The 20,769-nt window shown below is 36.4% G+C and overlaps 5 protein-coding genes across 5 annotated transcripts; all 5 read right to left on the minus strand.

Moving 5' to 3' along the window:
• Positions 1 to 3,282: 3,282 nt before the first annotated feature.
• LOC105214464 (pupal cuticle protein C1B-like) lies at positions 3,283 to 3,876 on the minus strand. The gene is made up of 2 exons (XM_029041786.2): positions 3,757 to 3,876; positions 3,283 to 3,690 (listed from the first exon to the last, which is right to left on the minus strand). The coding sequence occupies exons 1-2, from the start codon at positions 3,766 to 3,768 to the stop codon at positions 3,367 to 3,369; spliced, it is 336 nt and encodes a 111-aa protein (XP_028897619.1). The 5' UTR covers positions 3,769 to 3,876; the 3' UTR covers positions 3,283 to 3,366.
• A 4,333-nt stretch (positions 3,877 to 8,209) lies between these two features.
• On the minus strand, positions 8,210 to 8,858 carry LOC105214462 (vitelline membrane protein Vm26Ab-like). The gene is made up of 2 exons (XM_011187902.3): positions 8,710 to 8,858; positions 8,210 to 8,632 (listed from the first exon to the last, which is right to left on the minus strand). The coding sequence occupies exons 1-2, from the start codon at positions 8,719 to 8,721 to the stop codon at positions 8,309 to 8,311; spliced, it is 336 nt and encodes a 111-aa protein (XP_011186204.1). The 5' UTR covers positions 8,722 to 8,858; the 3' UTR covers positions 8,210 to 8,308.
• A 3,423-nt stretch (positions 8,859 to 12,281) lies between these two features.
• On the minus strand, positions 12,282 to 12,917 carry LOC105214461 (pupal cuticle protein C1B-like). Its single transcript, XM_011187901.3, has 2 exons — positions 12,759 to 12,917; positions 12,282 to 12,696 (listed from the first exon to the last, which is right to left on the minus strand). Exons 1-2 carry the CDS (start codon positions 12,768 to 12,770, stop codon positions 12,373 to 12,375), a joined length of 336 nt encoding a protein of 111 aa, XP_011186203.1. The 5' UTR covers positions 12,771 to 12,917; the 3' UTR covers positions 12,282 to 12,372.
• A 1,974-nt stretch (positions 12,918 to 14,891) lies between these two features.
• LOC105214460 (pupal cuticle protein C1B-like) lies at positions 14,892 to 15,549 on the minus strand. The gene is made up of 2 exons (XM_011187898.3): positions 15,405 to 15,549; positions 14,892 to 15,338 (listed from the first exon to the last, which is right to left on the minus strand). The coding sequence occupies exons 1-2, from the start codon at positions 15,414 to 15,416 to the stop codon at positions 15,015 to 15,017; spliced, it is 336 nt and encodes a 111-aa protein (XP_011186200.1). The 5' UTR covers positions 15,417 to 15,549; the 3' UTR covers positions 14,892 to 15,014.
• Positions 15,550 to 19,899: 4,350 nt separating this feature from the next.
• Positions 19,900 to 20,554, minus strand: LOC114804250 (pupal cuticle protein C1B-like). Its single transcript, XM_029041788.2, has 2 exons — positions 20,396 to 20,554; positions 19,900 to 20,322 (listed from the first exon to the last, which is right to left on the minus strand). Exons 1-2 carry the CDS (start codon positions 20,405 to 20,407, stop codon positions 19,999 to 20,001), a joined length of 336 nt encoding a protein of 111 aa, XP_028897621.1. The 5' UTR covers positions 20,408 to 20,554; the 3' UTR covers positions 19,900 to 19,998.
• Positions 20,555 to 20,769: the final 215 nt, after the last annotated feature.

The following is a 20,769-nucleotide window of genomic DNA, read 5'->3' on the forward strand; positions in this document are numbered from 1 at the left end:
CTGGAGTGCTCCAAGTTGCACTCCTCCAGGGGAGGGATTGCTCGGAAAGTGAGTGTCCAGGAGCAATTTGAGGGTTTCCTCACTACTCAGTGTCCAATTTCCATTTACGTCCTTGAGGTATCCGGAGGACATGGGTTTCTTTGCGAGAATGTGCCTAAATCTAGACGCTTCTTGACACCCCTCTACTTTTTCGCAGAAAGTTTCCAGGACGACCTCTTAGCCCTCCTTATCTCGGACTTGTACACGGCGAGTCCCACCCTGTACAAAGTCCAGTCATTAGCTGACCCGCTTCTATGAGCTTTGTTGAAAAGTCTTCTGACAGATGCCCTTATTTCAGAGAGCTCCAAAGTCCACCAGATCTGTCTCCCTCTGCCCTTCGGCTTCGTTAATGGACACGAGCTCTCCAGGGCATAGTTGCACGCGGAGCTGAAGATTTCTACGTAATTCTCCACCGCATTAGTTGTAAGCAAGGATTTCCCCTCCGGGGTATCTCGGAGACCAAAACGGAGCCTTTTGGAGTAAAGGTTCCAATTTGTTTTCCTAAAGTTCCTATAATATTTGTTGGATGGACGTGTTTCGTCCAGACTAAACCCGATGTACCTATGATCAGAAAAGGAGTGGTCCTCTAGGATCTTCCAGTCTGAGATCAAAGGTGCAATCGAGTTAGAGGTTAAGGTGAGATCGAGGACCTCCTCTCTACCCGCAGTTACAAAAGTTGGGGAGTTTCCCCTATTACAAATACATAGATCTAGATCTACTATAAACTCGAAAAGTGACTCACCTCTCTGATTCGTATCCGTGCTGCCCCAGATTTCAAGCCGCGAATTAGCATCAGAACCAACAATGGCCCCGATGTTCTTTCGCTGCGCCTCCAACAGCGCTTGTCTCAGCAGCATGGGGGGTGGATCCACCTCGTCATCGTGGGACATATAGGCCGAAATCAGCCATATCCCTTCCACGTCGCACTCTAAGTTAGCGGTGACAACGTCTCCGTTGCTGAAATTAGGCAGAAGGAACACATTTAGTTCGTTTCGCACTAACAAACAGGCTCTGTTTCCAGTCCAATATTTTATAACCTCCTCGATTTCACCCGCAGAGGAGGGTTCAACTGGAAGCCAGACGCGAGCCCTAGGACGCAGTGGCAAATCTGCCTTGTCTACAGCCTCCAATCTGGCTCCTTCCCAAACCTCCCCCACGAGAGAAACCGCCTCTTTATAGAGCACTGCCGATCGTTCATCCGCACACCTAATCAGCTTGTGAAGCCCGTAGTGCCAACCAGCACTTTCGCAATCCGGAGGTGGCCCAGGGTTTCCCCTGATCACCTTCAGGAACACGGCAGAGATGGACCCGCCACCCTCTTCCATTCTTCACGGCAGATGGCACCATCCCCCCTACTGCGGTCCAACACGCCGATCTCGATGGAGCCCGCCGACTTAGCGTTATCGCTGAAAGTTGGCGCAGCTCCCGTCCGCGGCCTCTTGACGAGGGAGGATTCACCCTCCAGCGACCTTTATCGCTTGACCGGCGCGGCTGCATATATTTCTTTATTTATTGAATCTGCTGTTTGAAGCCTAACAATAAGTTATAATATCTTAATTTTAATTAAAACTAGACAAGCTCAACCAATTGATTCAGTTGTTTTGGTGAAACGTTACTCCTCAGTGTGCTGGCATATCTCTTATTTTTAGACGTGAGTGATTACAAGAATGTAATAAAGCATTAGCCAATGGGTTTGGGTGATCTCGGAGTTTGGATAAATATTTGTTTCTGCTGTTCTCTACTTCTTTCTTTACCATGAGAATACCAAGATCTTTATGGATATTTTCATTACGCATGTACCACGTGCTCACCGTGATTGTTCTAAGCATTTTTGATTGGAATCTCTAAATTATATCGATATTGGTTGCACAGGTCGTACCCCACAGTTGGATTCCGTACATCCAAATCGGCTTTATGACCGCGTTATATAATAGATCTTTGTTGTCTAGGCTAAGTTTTTTAATTTTTATTTAAAAGCCAATTTAAATTTGCTGCCCTTATCTTCATGCAGGCTATTTTGCTCGATATGTGTTTTCTCCACATGAGCCGTCTATCCAAGTGAATACCAAGATATGTTACTTCAGTCGCTTGGTGTAATAAAATATTGTTAATTTTAACTGCCGGGCACGTTTTTGGTCTTAGGGAAAATGTAACATGCTTGCACTTCTGTTCGTTTACATTTATACGCCAGTTTGCTAGCCATTCTTCGACAAAAATCAAATGCGCTCCTAATACTTTTGATGCTATAATTGGGCATTTGTTTCGGCTCACTAAAGCTGTGTCATCCGTCAAGTTGATGACCTAAAACACTGCCCTGAGGTACACCAGCTCTTATTGGTCGTTCTTCAGATATGAAGTCTCCTACTTTGACAGTAAACTTTCTATTTTTTAAATAAGACTCCAAGGTTTTATGCATTTCGAGAGGTAAGCTTTTTTAATCTTATATAAAAGCCCGTCACGCCACTCTTTATCGAACGCCTGAGCCACATCTAGAAATATAGCAGAACAGTACTCTCTATACTCGAACGCCCTTCTGATTTCGTTAGTGATTCTATTTACTTGTTCTACAGTGCCATGTTTTGCACGAAAACCGAATTGGTGCGTTGGTATTACATTATTTTCATGGAGACATCTTTGATAGTAACACTTGTTCAAATATTTTAGAAAGACAGGGTAGAAGACTGATTGGTCTGTATGAAGACGGCTGTGTCAAGTCTTTACCTGGTTTCTTTACTCTATATCTAACTCGTTAGCAACTTTTGTTGCGAGAGCATAATAATAATAAACTCTTGTAATCAATAACCGTACAAAGTTGACATCAAGGGATCATATAGCTCTTCGATTTCACTGCCATAAACAAAAATATCATCGCCGACACATATTGATCTTTTCTAATTTTCTAAAGAGAAAGTACTACAAGATTGTAAATTTCTCTTGCGGTAAGTCTCTATGCATTTATTCATATATGCTGAAGGTGCTAAACTATTCGAGAAAAGTTTAAGCGAACGAACTTGATTGTAAGCTGTTCAACAGTACTTGCTAAAATTAGGTGCAAATGTTTCTTTTAACATAAATAAATGCGTTCAAATTGGTAAGTGTGAGGCTATTTTCTAAATATAGTGAGAATATACCATATCTCAGAAACTACTTAATCAATATCGACTAGGAAAAAACATTTACAGCCAGCTCCACAAATCCCTCTACAACTAATTCATGTTACTCATATCAATAAAGAAAACATAATTTTATAGATTATTTTATATATTTGTTATATCGTATTCTTAGTTTCATCACAGTCTCTCAGCTTAAAGTTTCTGCAGATTCAGTTTATTTGCGCAAGACAGCGACAGCTGGGGCAGCAGCGACGACTGGGGCTGGGGCGGCAACTACTGGAGCAGCATAGGCAGCTGGGAAAGCGGCGGAGTGGGCGATCGAGTGAGCATTGTAACTGCTGGCGTAGGGAGCGACGTAACCAGCATATCCGGCGGTGTAGGCGAGGGGAGCGGAGTAAGCAGCGGCGACTGGAGCGGCATAAGCGTGAGCAATGGGGGCAGCAGCTAATGGCGCGGAGTATGCCAATGGAGCAGCCAAGAGACCGGGCTTAGCAGCACCAAAGGCAACAGCGAAGAGAGCCAAGAAGCAGACAGCAAACTGTAAAAATAAAATAGAGTAATATATTACTTAGGAATGGTTTCGAAAATCCTTTTTCGGACTTACCAATTTGAACATTTTGTTAGTTTTGAGTTTTGGACTTCTTTGCAAGCGAAGAGGTAAACGAATTGTGATATCTATAGACAAGCTGTCGCCAGCTTATATACGAAATTCAGTATTCATACTAACACTGAATGAATTACTGAAAAGTATGGTAAATTAACGGAATTGTAATACTAAGTAGACATTGGTGCGTCACTCTTTTCAGTTGACATTGATTTTTAAACACCGCAAACCTCAATACTTCTTGCGTTTAGTACTTTGTTGACAGTGGGCAATTAACATTATTGAAATGGGCATTTGAACCCAGCGATTATGTATGATACATACCAAAAACTTTACATGGTTAATTCGTTTAGGTAATTGGCAATATCTGAATTCGATCCAATTCGATCCATTTTTCCTAAAAATTATTTCCGGAATAACTAAAATAATTATATTACATATATGTTTACAGTTGGCTGAGGTAATTCCTGGACCAATTGTACTCATTTTCGCCACTAAACTACATCTTATCCAAGATTATCCGTTCACACCATTTTACTAAGAAAATCCAACACATTAACCGATATATACTATATAAAGCCCACCGGAAGATAGGAAATCTAATATTGGTATATGGAACTAGAAAAAGTATTTAGAAGAAGATATTTCCTCTGAATTTTTTTTTAGAATATATGAAAGATTTAACGATATTTTTGGCAAATAATTACCCTCAGGTATTGAGTTGTACCCGATTTCGCAAATTTTTAGACAAGCGAAGGTTATTCCATTGACATCATTACGTTACAGTTTAAAAAATTGAGAAAGAGTAATACAAGAGCCAATGAAGATATCCGAAGCGTCAGTAAAAATTGTGTTACTACTGTGTGTCGAAGTAAAACTATGATACAACGTTTTTTTTTAATCGGGTCAGAGTAAGCTTCCTTACACACGTTTTAATTTTGAAAATATGAGTGTCCCATTTCTATTTTGGTTGATTTTACACCTAATTAATTGTTAAATTTGCGAAATGTCTTTAACCCATTAATTCCCAAGGGTAAAAATAAATGCATATTTTATGGTTTTATTGTTTATTACGTTTAAAAATACATAAAAAAAGAGAAAATCATTAAAAAAAAAATATTGATTAATTATTTTTCATTCAGTGAAATGTTGCGCCTACGCAACGTTGGGATTACTGAACTTATATTATACAAGCAAGTCATAAAAATACATTTAAAATATTTCACTTACGCTAATACTATAGCGATTTTTTACACATATAAATTGTTATACTTCTACACTATCTACATCTTCTTCGACATTTATTTTCGTGCTCCTCTATGACATGACCAATATTATCGAAGCGAATATTGGAAGGTAATGCGTTTTTGGATGGTCTTCCTAAATTTCTATTTGAATTACCCAAAAAGTGAGAATTATTTGCAACTTGGGCTTCTTCGGTTTTCATCAAACTAACAGCAACGTAAGATTTAAATTCTAATTGAGTCATAGATCGCTCATTTGCCAGATTGTAAAACTTCCACGATTTTACTAAAACACTATCTATCAAATTAAGGAACAGTGGCCACCACAACTTTTTCCCTCTTACTCGAATCCTATAATTGGCAATTCCATTATCATGCAGATCGACGCCTCCCATATTTTTATTATAATCTGCTATAACCTGGGGCTGAGGCACATTCACCATTTTTTTTAGTTTTCTATCGTAACGTTTTGCTGTAACCAATGGTTCAAATTTTTTTTTCATGTTTTTGGTCAAAGCTGAAATCAAATGACCCTCTCTCTTTTTTCTTAAGAGTTTTCGTATTTATCATGGTTTTATTCATTGTTCTATTTTCTCGAATAGTACCACTGGCAAAATAGTCTCGTATCAAGTTATCTATGCTATTAGCTCAACGTTCTAGAACCAACTGAATAATAAAAACAAAACAGAACTACTCCTTTAATAGCGAGAACCCATTATTGACAATACATTTCTAACATAAATGGCATGCTGAGTAACAATAACAACTGACTATTGTTACTCCCAACGTTGCGTATACGCAATGTTTCCAAGAAATGTAAGATAAACAACACGTGTAGGTAGTTTTGCCCACCAAAATGGTTTATATCACAAATAAGATATTATTAAAGCTTGGTACAGTGTAAAAAGTAAAGCTTTATTTAAATTAATATTTTTTATGATTGGATGAATATTTCGATCCCGAGATGACTCAAAATTTTGTCTATCTGTTAGTTCTTCTTTTTGAGAGTGGCTTAGATTTCATAAATTTATTTCCTTATTTTAGAAATAGCAAAAAAAAAACAAATTTGAAATGTTGCGCTTGCGCAACGATGGGTAAAGATGGGTTAAGAAACCAAGCGAATGCCTTTATCAGATAACAATGTTGTCTGATCTTCCTCTGGCACCAGTGTACCTAACATAATGTTTTTTATACTCTCGCAACAAAAGTTGCTAAAGAGAGTATTATAGTTTTGTCCACATAACGGTTGTTTGTAAGTCCTAAAACTAAACGAGTTAGATATAGGGTTATATATACAAAGTGATCAGGATGACGAGTAAAGTTCAAATCCGGATGTCTGTCTGTCCGTCCGTCTGTCCGTCCGTGCAAGCTGTAACTTGAGTAAAAATTTAGATATCTTATACCTGAGACAGACATGTAGTACCTATTGTAGTATGCTTCAGGAACCATATGTGCATCACCGGTTTTCCCAATTTTGTTTAAAAGCAAATGGTGTTCCAAACTACAATAGAGTTCTAGAAACCATTAAAATTTTGTGATGTTGTAAAATGTACTACAATGGATTGCATTGAACACACCGAAAGCTTTAAGCTCTTCTGCCACAATCATATGTTTTCTGACATTTTGACATACAGAAAATAAATTAAATTCAAAATTAATTGAAATCATAAAACAAAATTTGAAAAAAATTATGTGAAAAATATGTAATATGTATGTAATAATATGTAATATGTAATAATTATATTTGATAATAATATTTTAAGATTGCTTGAAGTTATAACTAAGTCAGGATCAATTTCCCTGCCTGTTATTCATAATTACATTTTGCTTGAATTTATTTGTATCAGGTGATGAATGTAAACATAGTACAATATCCTATATGTGTGTCACTATGCTGGTTCATGGTTTCTAGAGCTTTTATTGTAGTACCTATTATAGTATGGAAACCATATGTCTGTCTTAGGTACTAATGAAACTTGGCACAAATATTCCATTGCACCATAAGAAGGTTAAGTTCGAAAATGGGCGGAATCGGACCATTGCCACGCCCACAAAATGGCGAAAACCAAAAACCTATAACATAGGATCTCATTAGAGAGGGGCACATTTTAATGTAATTTTTTTGGAAAAGTGGGCGTGACCATGCCCCCAAATTGTTTTTTTGTATATATCTTACAAACCAAGAAAGCTATATAAACCAAACTTTTTGCAGTCGTGTCTTTTAGCCGTTTCCTTATACAGTCCAAAAATGAAAGAAATCACAACTACGGCTACTTCCCATATAACTCAATTTTGAATCCTTCTGATTCTTTCACTTTATAATGTATACATAAGGAACCGATAAAGATAGTGAAATAAAACTTTACACAAATACTGTATTTGAGCTGTGGCATCACTTGTGGAAAAATTGTCAAAATCGGACCATGACTTTTCAAGGCCCCTGAAATCAAACATGAAGAACCTACTGCCTAAGGGAAATTTTTCACCGAAAATATAGGTAAATATCTAAATAAATTGCGAGAGTATAAAATGTTCGGTTGCACCCGAACTTAGCCTTTCCTTACTTGTTGTTATTCCGATTAAGTAAGTATAAAGTACTTACTTACTTAATATCAACACACTTTTTCTAATATGTCAAAGAATTTCACACTATATTCTCGCATTCCGGTGGCCAGAAAGTTTTGTAGTTTTGTTCACCTAACGCTTAATTTTAACAACTGAATGGACATGTATATGGATCAACATTATCGGTGCGAAACGAACGAATACAAAACAATTTTAATTACATTCACTTCAACGGCACAGAAATAATGACAATATAATATATAAATAGTAAGGCCAATCTCAAGTCAATCATATGTTTCCGTTACCAGCCATGATTGATAATGAGGACTTACATGTGAATCAATTACAAGCAATATTCCATTACTCCATTTGAACTTAAAGGTACTACCGACATTAGATGCCGAACAAGATATCATGACAATAATAGGACTCACTTACTGTAAACCACAGCAAACATTATGTTTCAGCGATTAATACAAACGAAAATAAGACTAGACATATGTATCCCATCCAATATCTGAGTACAACCTCCTTACTTTTTTTCTATTATTACAAAATAATTGCTATTATGCCCTTATAGCAAAAGCTCAGCCTGCTCATATTATGTAGAGCTCATATGATCAAAAAATAAAGAAAGCAGGAAGTTCTAGTTTTCCTTTACGTTATTTTATATATTTAGTATATCGTGTTTTCAGTTTTAATTTCATCACAGTCTCAAAAATTATAGTTTCAACATATGCAGTCTATTTGCGCAGGACAGCGACAGCTGGAGCAGCAGCGACTAATGGAGCTGAGGCGGCAACTACTGGAGCAGCATATGCAGCTGGGAAAGCGGCGGAGTGGGCGATCGAGTGAGCATTGTAGCTGCTGGCGTAGGGTGCAACGTAACCAGCATATCCGGCGGTGTAGGCCAGAGGAGCGGAGTAAGCAGCGGCGACTGGAGCGGCATAGGCAGCAGCAAGAGGAGCAGCAGCTAACGGAGCGGAGTAAGCCAATGGAGCAGCCAACAAACCGGGCTTAGCAGCACCGAAGGCAACAGCGAAGAGAGCCAAGAAGCAGACAGCGAACTGTTAAAATATCAATATATATATTATAAGTTACATAATTTTATTAAAGAAACAATTAATTAAGATTTCAAACTCACCAATTTGAACATTTTGATAGTTTTGTGTTTTGGACTTCTTTGCAAGCGAAGAGGTAAACGAATTGTGATATCTATAGTAAGAAAGTCACGAGCTTTTATACCAACTTCGCTATTCACTCAATAAAATGAATTAATTAAAAGTTCGATGAAATAACGGTTTTGTAATACTAAGTAGACATTGGTGTGCCACTCTTTGCAATTGACATTGACTGTTAAACATTGTTCCAATTCCAATTCCAATGTTTTTAGCACATGTTTTGATAATTGGGAATATTTGCTTTTAAACCTTGTCTTTACTAAGACTAGCAGTAATTAGAGAAAAAAGAAAATCTAACAAAATTTTAATATTATACTTAAGGCCTGTCCATATATTTTTATACAGTGTAGTTCTTCAAAGCGGACAGTCCTCACAACCGCACAAGTTCCATTAACATATTACTTGCGTTAATATTTTCATACAAAAACAATTCCTATAACCGTTCGCTTCATTAACTGTCGCTAGACTGGGCTGAGACACTAAATTTAAAAATATTTCCTTCTAATCAACTCTAATAAACGGTCAAAAATAAATTCAACGTACATTTTTTGTTTAATTCTTAGTAAAATATAGTGCGATATTCTTATTCGAGATCTATTTCATTGTGGATAAAAGGAGCTGCTTTTAGTGATAGGAAAATGAGTCCGACCTCGAGCATTTAAACAGATTACTTTCTTTTGTTGAATGGAAATGAAACAAAGAGATTAGAATGACTTGGGAAATAATGACTGAGTGGCTATAATAGTTTCTATATTTAATTATATATTTCGATTACAGCATAACATCCAAGTCAAATAAAATTTACAAACATTAAACTATTCATTTGCCTCTTCCAAATACAACCGCAGTTGGGCAAGACTCCGTCAGAAGAAAAGCGATTTGCAAGTGGTCGTCCGATTTTTTTGAAACTTTGGGAAATAATAGTCTTATATAAATAACTTTTAACCCCAAAAAGAATTTTGAAAAATTTTCAAAATGGCGGCCGCTACGCCATGTTGAAAAAGAGTGCAGTGTTTTTTTCAGAAATTAATATCTCCGAAACTTCTTAATCGATTTTAATGAAATTTACAGGCGATATAATTAATAGTACGTAGTTTAATGTTATATTATGACCAAAAACAATTTCCAAATTTTGACCAAACAAATGTCAAAAAAATATTTTGAGTTAATTTTTAGTTAATTTGGCCACTTTTTTAAACTTTCTAATAAAAATTTTCGATTCCTTATGATTTCACCTTTCTTTTAAAAAAAAAAAAAGTTTGGAGACTTGAATAGTTTTCGAGATATTGAGATTTTAGTGGGAGCGCGCACCGCGATTTCTATGTACTGCGTTCCCGTAAACGTTAAACGTGCACGAACCTGCATTAGCTACCCTGCACATTGAACGCGTATAACATAACGCTGTTTGGCTCGCACCTACATCGTTGGAGATTTATAAAAAATAGGTAAGTTTAAATAGATTTTAAGTTGAACGGCACCTAAAGCAAGATTTGGGTTTCCACAATGCCACGATATAAATGCTTTAATCCTTCTAAAAAACAGCGACATGCTTTAGTTGATAAAACAAATGTCCGCCCTGTTTCAAAAGAAATAGTTGAAACATTTTCAATTGAAAAATTTTTATTAGAAAGTTAAAAAAGTGGCCAAATTAACTAAAAATTAACTCAAAAATTTTTTTTGACATTTGTTTGGTCAAAATTTGGAAATTTTTTTGGTCATAATATAACATTAAACTACGTACTATTAATTAGATCGCCTGTAAATTTCATTAAAATCGATTAAGAAGTTTCGGAGATATTAATTTCTGAAAAAAACACTGCACTTTTTTTCAACATGGCGTAGCAGCCGCCATTTTGAAAATTTTTCAAAATTCTTTTTGGGGTTAAAAGTTACTTATATAAGACTATTATTTCCCAAAGTTTCAAAAAAATCAAAAGACCACTTGCAAATCGCTTTTCTTCTGACGGAGTCTTTCCCAGTTTACAAACTTCTTGATAAAGACATAATTCAATATTTTAAAGTTTTTTAGAAGCTCAAAATTGCAACACTTGCTACCAAAAATCAATACACCGAGTTTGTCAGAGTTGTCAAAATTTATTAATGGTCATAAACCTTCATACTTTAAAAGCCTCTCCCATCAAAAACTGCTTTCTTAAAACTAGTCACTTACAAAAATTTAAATTCCTTCTGAAATCTTTGATGACTTTTTTACGAAGATTTTGAAGAAATTGCTGAGCCAATAGCATCGTTTAACGACGCAATGAAATACGTTGTTCTATTAAATAATTTTTGCCAGACATGATTTTGTTACATTCAATCTCTTAAAGAAACTAATTTTAAAGCTTAACTTATTAAGTTCAACCAATATATTTGCTAGATAGTTTTAGATAATTTTTTTGTGCTATAGTTACTAAAAAGGTGTCCGTGGTTATTTCAGATTTCGCTCGAATATAAGAACAATCGAGATAGGTATCTGCCAGCCTCGGTGAAATATATTTTAAGTAAAAACGTTGAAAAAAATATAACAAATTTTATTAAATAACCTGCTGATTAAATAAGCCTGCTGAAATTTTAATACACCTATGTATATAAATTAAGTTGCAACGGTTATAAAATTGGTAAATCTTATTTCTCACATAACGCTCTTTACACTTAATAATTCAGCTCTGAAATTAGATAAATTATTTCTATTTTAATAAATCTATGTTCTGTCCGAGTTCTTACAATAACTACCTTCGTATTATAAAGACATTACTACGGATATTTACGATCAAAACAATCTGACAAATTTTGGCTCCACATTGCCGCTCGATTAAAATACTAAAACTCAATTGCTACCTATTAGCTCTTCTAAGTAAGAATATGGAGGATGGGATCATGTGTAGAAGTTCACGTAAGTGAGGAAAGTTTTTGATTGTCATTCACTTGGGATTCACGACTTCCGGTTTTAGACCAAGTATCCTCTGGGTAGCTAACAAACATCCGTTTGAAGGCGAGCTAAAGTGAGAAGGCGAACCCGCTTCTGCGGTTGTGCGTAGGGCTTGGGACCCACCACATAAAAACGGAGTACCAATGAAAAATCGAAAAAGGTTCAGCGAATAAAAAGACAGCGGCTACGCTGGCTAGGCCATGTTGTTCGAATGGACGAAAACACTCCAGCTCTGAAAGTGTTCGATGCAGTACCCGCCGGAGGAAGCCGAGGAAGGGGAAGGCCTCCACTCCGTTGGAGGGACCAGGTAGAGAGCGACCTGGTTACACTTGGAATCTCCAACTGGCGAAGAACTGCGAAGGAAAGAGAAGAGAGGCGCGCTCTCATCGATTCGGCTATAACCGGCTAAACGGTTGAACGCCAATCACATACATACAAGTACGAATATAAACATGCAAACCACTTTGGTAGAATGTTTTTCCCTTTTTTTCGTAGACAAATTTGCCTTTTGATCTTTTAGAAAATCGTCAGCAGATCTGCAGATGGAAATTACAGTTTCTAGTAGTACTAATTCAAATAATAGAAAGAAAGTTCTAACATATAGGATTGGTTTACGTTAACGCATATATTTGTTATATCGTGTTTTCAGTGTTAGTTTTATCACAGTCCGAAGAATTGAAATTTCGGCAAATTCAGCCTATTTGCGCAAGACAGCGACAGCTGGTGCGGCAGCGACCACTGGGGCTGGGGCAGCAACTACTGGAGCAGCATAGGCAGCTGGGAAAGCGGCGGAGTGTGCGATCGAGTGAGCATTGTAGCTGCTGGCATAGGGTGCAACGTAACCAGCATATCCGGCGGTGTAGGCAAGGGGAGCAGAGTAAGCAGCGGCGACTGGAGCAGCATAAGCATGAGCAATGGGGGCAGCAGCTAATGGAGCAGAGTAAGCCAATGGAGCAGCCAACAAACCGGGCTTAGCAGCACCGAAGGCAACAGCGAAGAGAGCCAAGAAGCAGACAGCGAACTGTAAAAATAAAATAGAGTAATTACTTAGGAATGTTTTCGAAAATCCTTTTTCAGACTTACCAATTTGAACATTTTTCTAGGTTTGAGTTTTGAACTTCTTTGTAAGCGAAGAGGTAAACGAATTGTGATATCTATAGTAGGGAAGGCACCAGCTTATATACGAAATTCATACCAAAACTGCATTAACTGCTTAGATGTGCGATGAAGTAACGGTTTTGTAATACTAAGTAGGCATTGGTACGTCACTCTTTGCGGTTGACATTGATTGTTAAACGTTGTGAACTTCTTTTTTAGTTAAATACTTTTTTGAATACAGATAGCTTGAAGCCGACATGGTATACATACATCAACTATATTGTCTTGTGAAATCCCGTCATAATTTTTTTTTGTTGAATACATTTCTTGAATACGTGTTAAGACTATTTATAGTTTTTGTAAAACCATCTTTGATGATATTTGAAAATTGGAAGAAAACAGAGTCATTTCAACAAGGGGTAAGGAAAATTTTATTTTTTGGAAGGCGATCTCTGTAAATGAACTATTATTAAATTGTGTAAGCAAGCCAGATAAAAAGTGCGAGTACAACTGTGTGGTAATGACATTGATACCATGATAATGAACAACCAAACCCTACCAACGCAATCCATACTGAAATATAGAATGGTTGTAGATTCGATTAAAAACACAAAAAGATCAATGATCAATGCTAATTGCTATCCCTTAATGATAGCTGCTATCGATTGGTCACTTATCTGCTCGCTATCTTTGGGCGCCGCTCGCCTGTCAAAAATTTTACATGTGAAAGCAACAACAAAGTTATCTAGTTGAATTCGTGCAGGAGAGTATGCGGATACCTCATTAAAAATTCAATCGCCGCTTGCTGAGTGCTGCCAAATTTTGATTTACATATGTAGACTATTCACAATGGTTAGAACAACTAAACGGACACATTTTTGATAAAAATGACAATACAAATATATATTTTTGTTGAAATAGATTTTAATTGATTAAATAAAACGTAAGGCATAAACGCAGCTCGAAACAAAAGGAATAACAATAATATTTTTGGGCAGATTTAAGTATTTCTTCATCTAAAAAAATGGTACAACACCATTACACTTGATTGAGAGGACATTTTAGCGCAGGCTTGCACCATAAGTGCTACCTGTCTGTTTGAATTACGGGATAGTGCATTCTATTGGCTTCCCTATAACGCTTAGCCAATCGATGACAGCTAATATATAAATATAAAATATCCGATATTTCAACAATCTCTTTTTGATAAATCAACAACGAAAGATTTCTAGCACGTCAAATAAACTTTTTAACCTTTAATTATACCTACTTTCTCAACATAGTATTCTCGTATCGAATAAAATAGTTTTGTTCACCGTTAAGTGAAAATCTGTAAAGGGCTATAATTAAGAAACAAAGTAATATCTGTTGTTTTCGAAAAGTTTCGGATACTCCCTCCTCTAATGGATTTAATGTATATATCTCACAAAACTGTTATATGAACTAAACTCACTGAAAACATTTCCCTTAAGCAACTCGTCATAGAGTGGGAGAATATGTGAATAATAACCATGCCCACCCTCCAAACAAAAGTTAAGTTGAAAACTACTGAACATATGTACATATATATGAATATATATCGGTGAAAAACTATACTTTAGCAACTACTAGACCAATTCCACTGAAATTTGATATTTTATATTTCCTCCACTACTCCAAAGATAACATTATTTCATACTCCATCTGATTCGTTCAATCAATTCAAATTATAACTATATAAACCAAGTGGCAATAAAAATTTTGAAATAAAAATTTTCCACAAAAGGTTTTGTTGAAAACTACTAAATTCTACTCTGTAAATTGGAGGTGTGGCAGCGTTTATTTAAAAAATTGTCGAAATTGGTACTTAACTTTGCGTGGCCCCACATACCGAACAAGAACACCTCAGTACCTGTGGATAATTTTGTACCGTAAATATATGAAAATCTGTCAGATGTTTTGAGTGCGCTTCTGTTCCAAAATAGGGTAAAATCGGTTAGTATGTGATATATCTTAGCAAAATTAAGTGAACTTAGAATCTTGGATAAAATTTAGCGAAATTTAGAGATAATAGTAACTTCTTGACATTTTAGACAAAGGTCAAAACCAGAAACACTTATAATAATCACTCATATTAAATAAAGAGAGCATTTATCATACTTTATGTTTCAATTTGTCATATATGTACATATATTTGTTATACCGAGTTTCTATTCTTAATTTAATCACAGACCGAAAAATTAAAGTTTTTTCGATTAAAGCTTATTTGCGCAAGACAGCGACAGCTGGAGCAGCAGCGACCACTGGGGCTGGGGCGGCAACTACTGGAGCAGCATAGGCAGCTGGGAAAGCGGCGGAGTGGGCGATCGAGTGAGCATTGTAGCTGCTGGCGTAGGGTGCGACGTAACCGGCATATCCGGTGGTGTAGGCCAGAGGAGCGGAGTAAGCAGCGGCGACTGGAGCAGCATAAGCATGAGCAATGGGGGCAGCAGCCAATGGAGCGGAGTATGCCAATGGAGCAGCCAACAAACCGGGCTTAGCAGCACCGAAGGCAACAGCGAAGAGAGCCAAGAAGCAGACAGCGAACTGTAAAAATGAAATAGAGTAATACAGTACTTAGAAATGGTTTCGACAATCCTTTTTCAGACTTACCAATTTGAACATTTTGATAGGTTTGAGTTTTGGACTTCTTTGGAAGCGAAGAGGTAAACGAATTTGATATCTATAGTTAAGTTGTCACCACCTTATATACCAAATTCAGTATTCATACCAAAAATGCTTGAACTACTTGAAAGTGCGATAAAATAACGGTTTGGTAATACTAAGTAGATATTGATGCGTCACTATTGGAAGTTGTCATTTGATATTAAACACCGTGCACTTCCAATTTTTTTCAGTTAAATACTTTGTTGAATACATTATTGAAATTGGCATGCACTCAGATTGGTCGTAAAGCGGTGGATAGCATAATGATAATTTACGAGTAAATGGTGCAAACCAATTATATTGTCAACTTATTCGGCTTCTACCGAAGACATGTTAATTAGATGAAGTTGTGGGTGATGGCCAAGCTATTCTCTCACCAAACAGTTAAATTCGAAAGTACATGATCTCTTTGTGTGCTTATCAAGGTGATAAGGTGCACGAAGGACAGCAGACAAATTCCAAAAATACTTCACCTACATATTTGGCATTTTAGATTATGTGAATCGATTCTGATTCTCATTATATAATTTCCTTAAGCTCTAAAATGATTTTAAGATTAAAGGTTTCTTGACATCCAGCCAGCTGATACGGGTTGCTTTCCATACTGCTTCTAATTATACCCTGAACAGGGTATATTAAGTTTGTCACGAAGTTTGTAACACCCAGAAGGAAGCGTCGGAGGCCCTGTAATGTATATATATAAATGATCAGTATGTTGAACTGAGTCGATTTTGCCATGTCCGTCTATCTGTATGTCCGCCCGTCCGTTTGTCTGTCTGTATATATACGAACTAGTCCTCCAGTTTTTAAGATATCGTTTTGAAATTTTGCAGATGTTATTTTCTCTTCAAGAAACTGCTCATTTGTCGGAACTGCCGATATCGGACCACTATATCATATAGCTGCCATACAAACTGAACGATCGGAATCAATGGCTTGTATGGAAAATTTTCGCACTTGACGTGGTATCTTCACGAAATTTGACATGGATTACTGCTTAAGGTAATAATATAATGTCCGAAGAAATTGTTCAGATCGGTTAACTATATAACCTTAATGTTTCTAGCAAACAACCCGGCTAAAAAGAATTAGTAAATGTTTTCTTTCTTATACTTACTTTTTCTTACGTCTTTAGATTTGCTTAAACATATAGTTACTAAAAGAAATGCACCTGTGAAGCGTATATTAGCTTCGGTAGAGACGAAGTTAACGTTTTTATACTCTCGCAACAAAGTTGCTAAAGGGAGTATTATAGTTTTGTTCACATAACGGTTGTTTGTAACACCCAAAACTAAACGAGTTAGATATAGGGTTATATATACCAAAGTGATCAGGGTGAAGAGTGGAGTTCAAATCCGAATGCCTGTCTGTCTTGATGAAACTTGGTACAGTTAATTCCACCAAAGGAAGGTTGCTTTCGAAAATGAGCAAAATCGGACCACTGCCACGCCCACAAAATGGCGAAAACTGAAAACACATAAAGTGCCATAACTAAGCCATAAAAAAAGCTATAGAAATAAATTTTGGTATGAAGGATCGCACTATGAAGGGGCATATTTGGATGTAATTTTTTGGGGAATGGGGCGTGGCCCCGCCACACTAAATTTATAGTGTGGCAGCCACATTCTAAAAATCGCCGAAATCGGACTATAGATTTTTAAGGCCCCATATATCGAACACGAGGACCTCGGTGCTTCTAACCTAATATTATGGTTTCCAACTTTCAATGGACTTTATACAATATATATGACGAATATGTGATTAAAATTTTTATACTCTCGCAACATGTTGCGCAGAGTATCATAGTTTTGTTCACATAACGGTTGTTTGTGTCACCAAGAAATAAAAGAGTTAGATATGGGGTTATATATATATAAATGATCAGAATGACGAGTGGATTTGAAATCCGGATGTCTGTCCGTCCGTCTGTCAGTCTGTCCGTATGTCTGTCTGTCTGTCTGTCCGTCTGTCCGTCTGTCCGTGCAAGCGATAACTTGAGTAAAAATTAAGATATCTTAATGAAATTTGGAACACATATTCCTTGGCACCCTGAGGAGGTTGCTTTCGGAAATGGGCAAAATCGGTCCACTGCCACGCCCACAAAATGGCGGAAACTGAAAAACTATACAGTATCATAACTAAGCCATAAATAAAGTAATTAAAATAAAATTTGGAACACAGGATCGCATTATGGAGGGGCACATTTGGATGTAATTTTTTTGAAGAAGTGGGCGTTACCCCGCCCTCAAATACGTTTTTTGTATTTATCTCGCAAATCAATAAAGCTATATAAACCAAACTTTCTGCAGTCGTTTCTTTTAGCCACTTCTTAATTGCATCCCAATGATATGTTGTGAAAAGTAGGTCAAATCTGTTTACAACCACACCTACTTCCTATATACCAGAACTTTGAAGACGATCTGAATCCTTTACTTTACAATATATAAATCGGTGCAGAACTTTGCACAAATACTACGTTTATAGTGTGGGAGCCCCATTCTAAAAATCGACGAAATCGGACCTTAGGTGCTTCTAACCTAATATTAGGGTGTCCAACTTTCAATGGACTTTATACAATATATATTACGAATATGTAGGTCAAATTGTGTATTATATAATATTAAGTTAAATAAATAAATTGCGAGAGTATAAAATGTTCGGTTACACCCGAACTTAGCCCTTCCTTACTTGTTTAATTCACATTCTGTTAAAAAAATTTTATTGGGATATAATTAAATACATTATATTGATGTATCTTACTTTAATATTATTGATTCTTCATTTATACACCCCATTGGACCACAGCATGTTAAGTTCGTCGCATTGATAATCGTTTGTGCCATCTAAATTACAAGTTTGATGGAAGAGTCCACAAACGCTCATATCAGACTTCTGCAATTGATGACGATACCTAGAAATGAACTAATTTGGACTGTCGTAATGACAAGGAGAAGAAGATAGACATAACCAATTCTCGATGCCCATACCTTTAGCTTATTATCTAGATAATGGGTTGTTTCGAAATCTTATCATCATCTTTCTTTGATGTCTCACAGATCATTCACCCATCAATTTTTATGGTGGTAGGAGGAGGTACTTATCTGTAAATAATATCCTAAATGAAAGCATGGCTCTATAATAAATAATAATATAATTAGGGGTAGCACACAAACCACCGACACTCATAATATAATAACTCAAGTTTCGACTAAAATACATTCGGCCCTATTCCCGTTGTCGTTGTCGTTTTAATAGTCGTTTCTAAGTCGTTGTCGTTCTTATCGTCGTTTCATTCCTAAATTGGTATTCTTGAAGTATATCGTAACGCCTAAGAAAAGTTATCGAAATTTGTGTACATATTTTATATAGTATACTTTAAGGCGCTCTTTTCCCATATAAAAATTTTTTCTTATGTAACGAGACACATTTTTAAAGCAATTTTTTATAGACTCTAAACAACGTTATCACTGTAATTATTGTACTTACGTACAACAATGATAGTCTTCCATCTTTATTTGATTTTTTAAAAGAAGTAGTGGTGACATCTGCGTCCTCCAAACTTTTTTCTAAAATATGTTATACTTCCAGCGTCTCATGCTCCTTGCTTCTGGCTAATCCGACTACTCTAACTAGTGGTCCAGCCAAAGGAGACATGGGTATCTGTTTATTAACTCCTCCTCTTGTTGGAGTACTATTTTTTTCTTCGTTTTGAATTTTAAGATCTTTCATATCTTAAATATATTCTTAGATATAAAAATGCAATTTTATTAATGCCAACAATTTCCGACGAGAGATGGCGGTGGAATGGATTTATTTATTTTTTTTTTTTTTTTGAGAAAAAAATATCTCTCCCAAAAAATCGAAATTTAAAGGATTTATCCCTTTTCTAAAGTCTTTGGCATATGCAGGATATTTTTCCATTTTAGAAATTAAAATTTCAAACTGTTTCCGATTTGGAATTTTCATCTTCACTTCAAATATTCCTTCAAACAACCGCGTCGTTTCTATGTCGCTCACAATTATAGCAACGACAAAAAACGACTGTTTCTATGTCGTTTCTATAGTCGTTTCAAATTGGGGAATCTCAATTTATTTTCGATAAATGTCGTTAACGCCAACAGGAATGCCAAATAGGCGTTCTTAAGTCGTTTTAAAACGATAACGACAACGGGAATAGGGGCGATTAATACATAAGACATTGCACATTTTAATAACATGAGCTCAAAATTATATTTATACATAGCATAAAGTGTATCAAAAGTGCCAAAAATTGGTAAATTTGTGTTAACCCTAAATGCATATATGATGCAATTTACGGTTCTACTCACACTATGTTTTAATACACATTTAAGTAAATTTCCTTCAATTCTATAGCTCAAACCGCAAGTCCTAGTACTTTATATCAATTAATATTATTTTGACGTCATAAAGGAACACTTAGTTATTGTTTTCATTTACGTTATCGCATATATTTGTTATATCGAGATTTCATTTTCAATTCAATCACAGTCTCAAAAATTATATATTCAGAATATGCAGCCTATTTGCGCAAGACAGCGACAGCTGGGGCAGCAGCGACCACTGGGGCTGGGGCAGCAACTACTGGAGCAGCATATGCAGCTGGGAAAGCGGCGGAGTGGGCGATCGAGTGAGCATTGTAGCTGCTGGCGTAGGGTGCGACGTAACCAGCATATCCGGCGGTGTAGGCGAGGGGAGCTGAGTAAGCAGCGGCGACTGGAGCGGCATAAGCATGAGCAAGAGGGGCAGCAGCCAATGGAGCGGAGTATGCCAATGGAGCAGCCAACAAACCGGGCTTAGCAGCACCGAAGGCAACAGCGAAGATAGCCAAGAAGCAGACAGCGAACTGTTATAAAAAATAATGTTATATTATAAGTTACATAATTTTATTTAAAAATATATTATATTTTTAAACTTACCAATTTGAACATTTTGATAGGTTTGAGTTTTTGACTTCTTTGCAAGCGAAGAGGTAAACGTTTTGTGATATCTGTAGTTAAGAAGGCACTAGCTTATATACGAAATTCAGTATTCATACCACAAATCCATAAATTACTTAAGCGTGCGATAAAATAACGGTTTTGTAATACTAAGTAGACATTGGCGCGTTACTCTCTGCAATTGACATTGACTGTTTAACATTATGCACTTCCAATGCGTTTAGTACTTTGTTGGCTTCGGACTATTTGCATTAAGTAATGCGTCGGTCAGGCAGTTTGGAAGCCATCAAATAACCTAATTATGTATGGTACATTGTAATTGTGTTATCAAATATACATATGTACATGGATTA

Source organism: Zeugodacus cucurbitae, chromosome 4 (assembly GCF_028554725.1).
Source record: "Zeugodacus cucurbitae isolate PBARC_wt_2022May chromosome 4, idZeuCucr1.2, whole genome shotgun sequence".
Taxonomy (NCBI): domain Eukaryota; kingdom Metazoa; phylum Arthropoda; class Insecta; order Diptera; family Tephritidae; genus Zeugodacus; species Zeugodacus cucurbitae.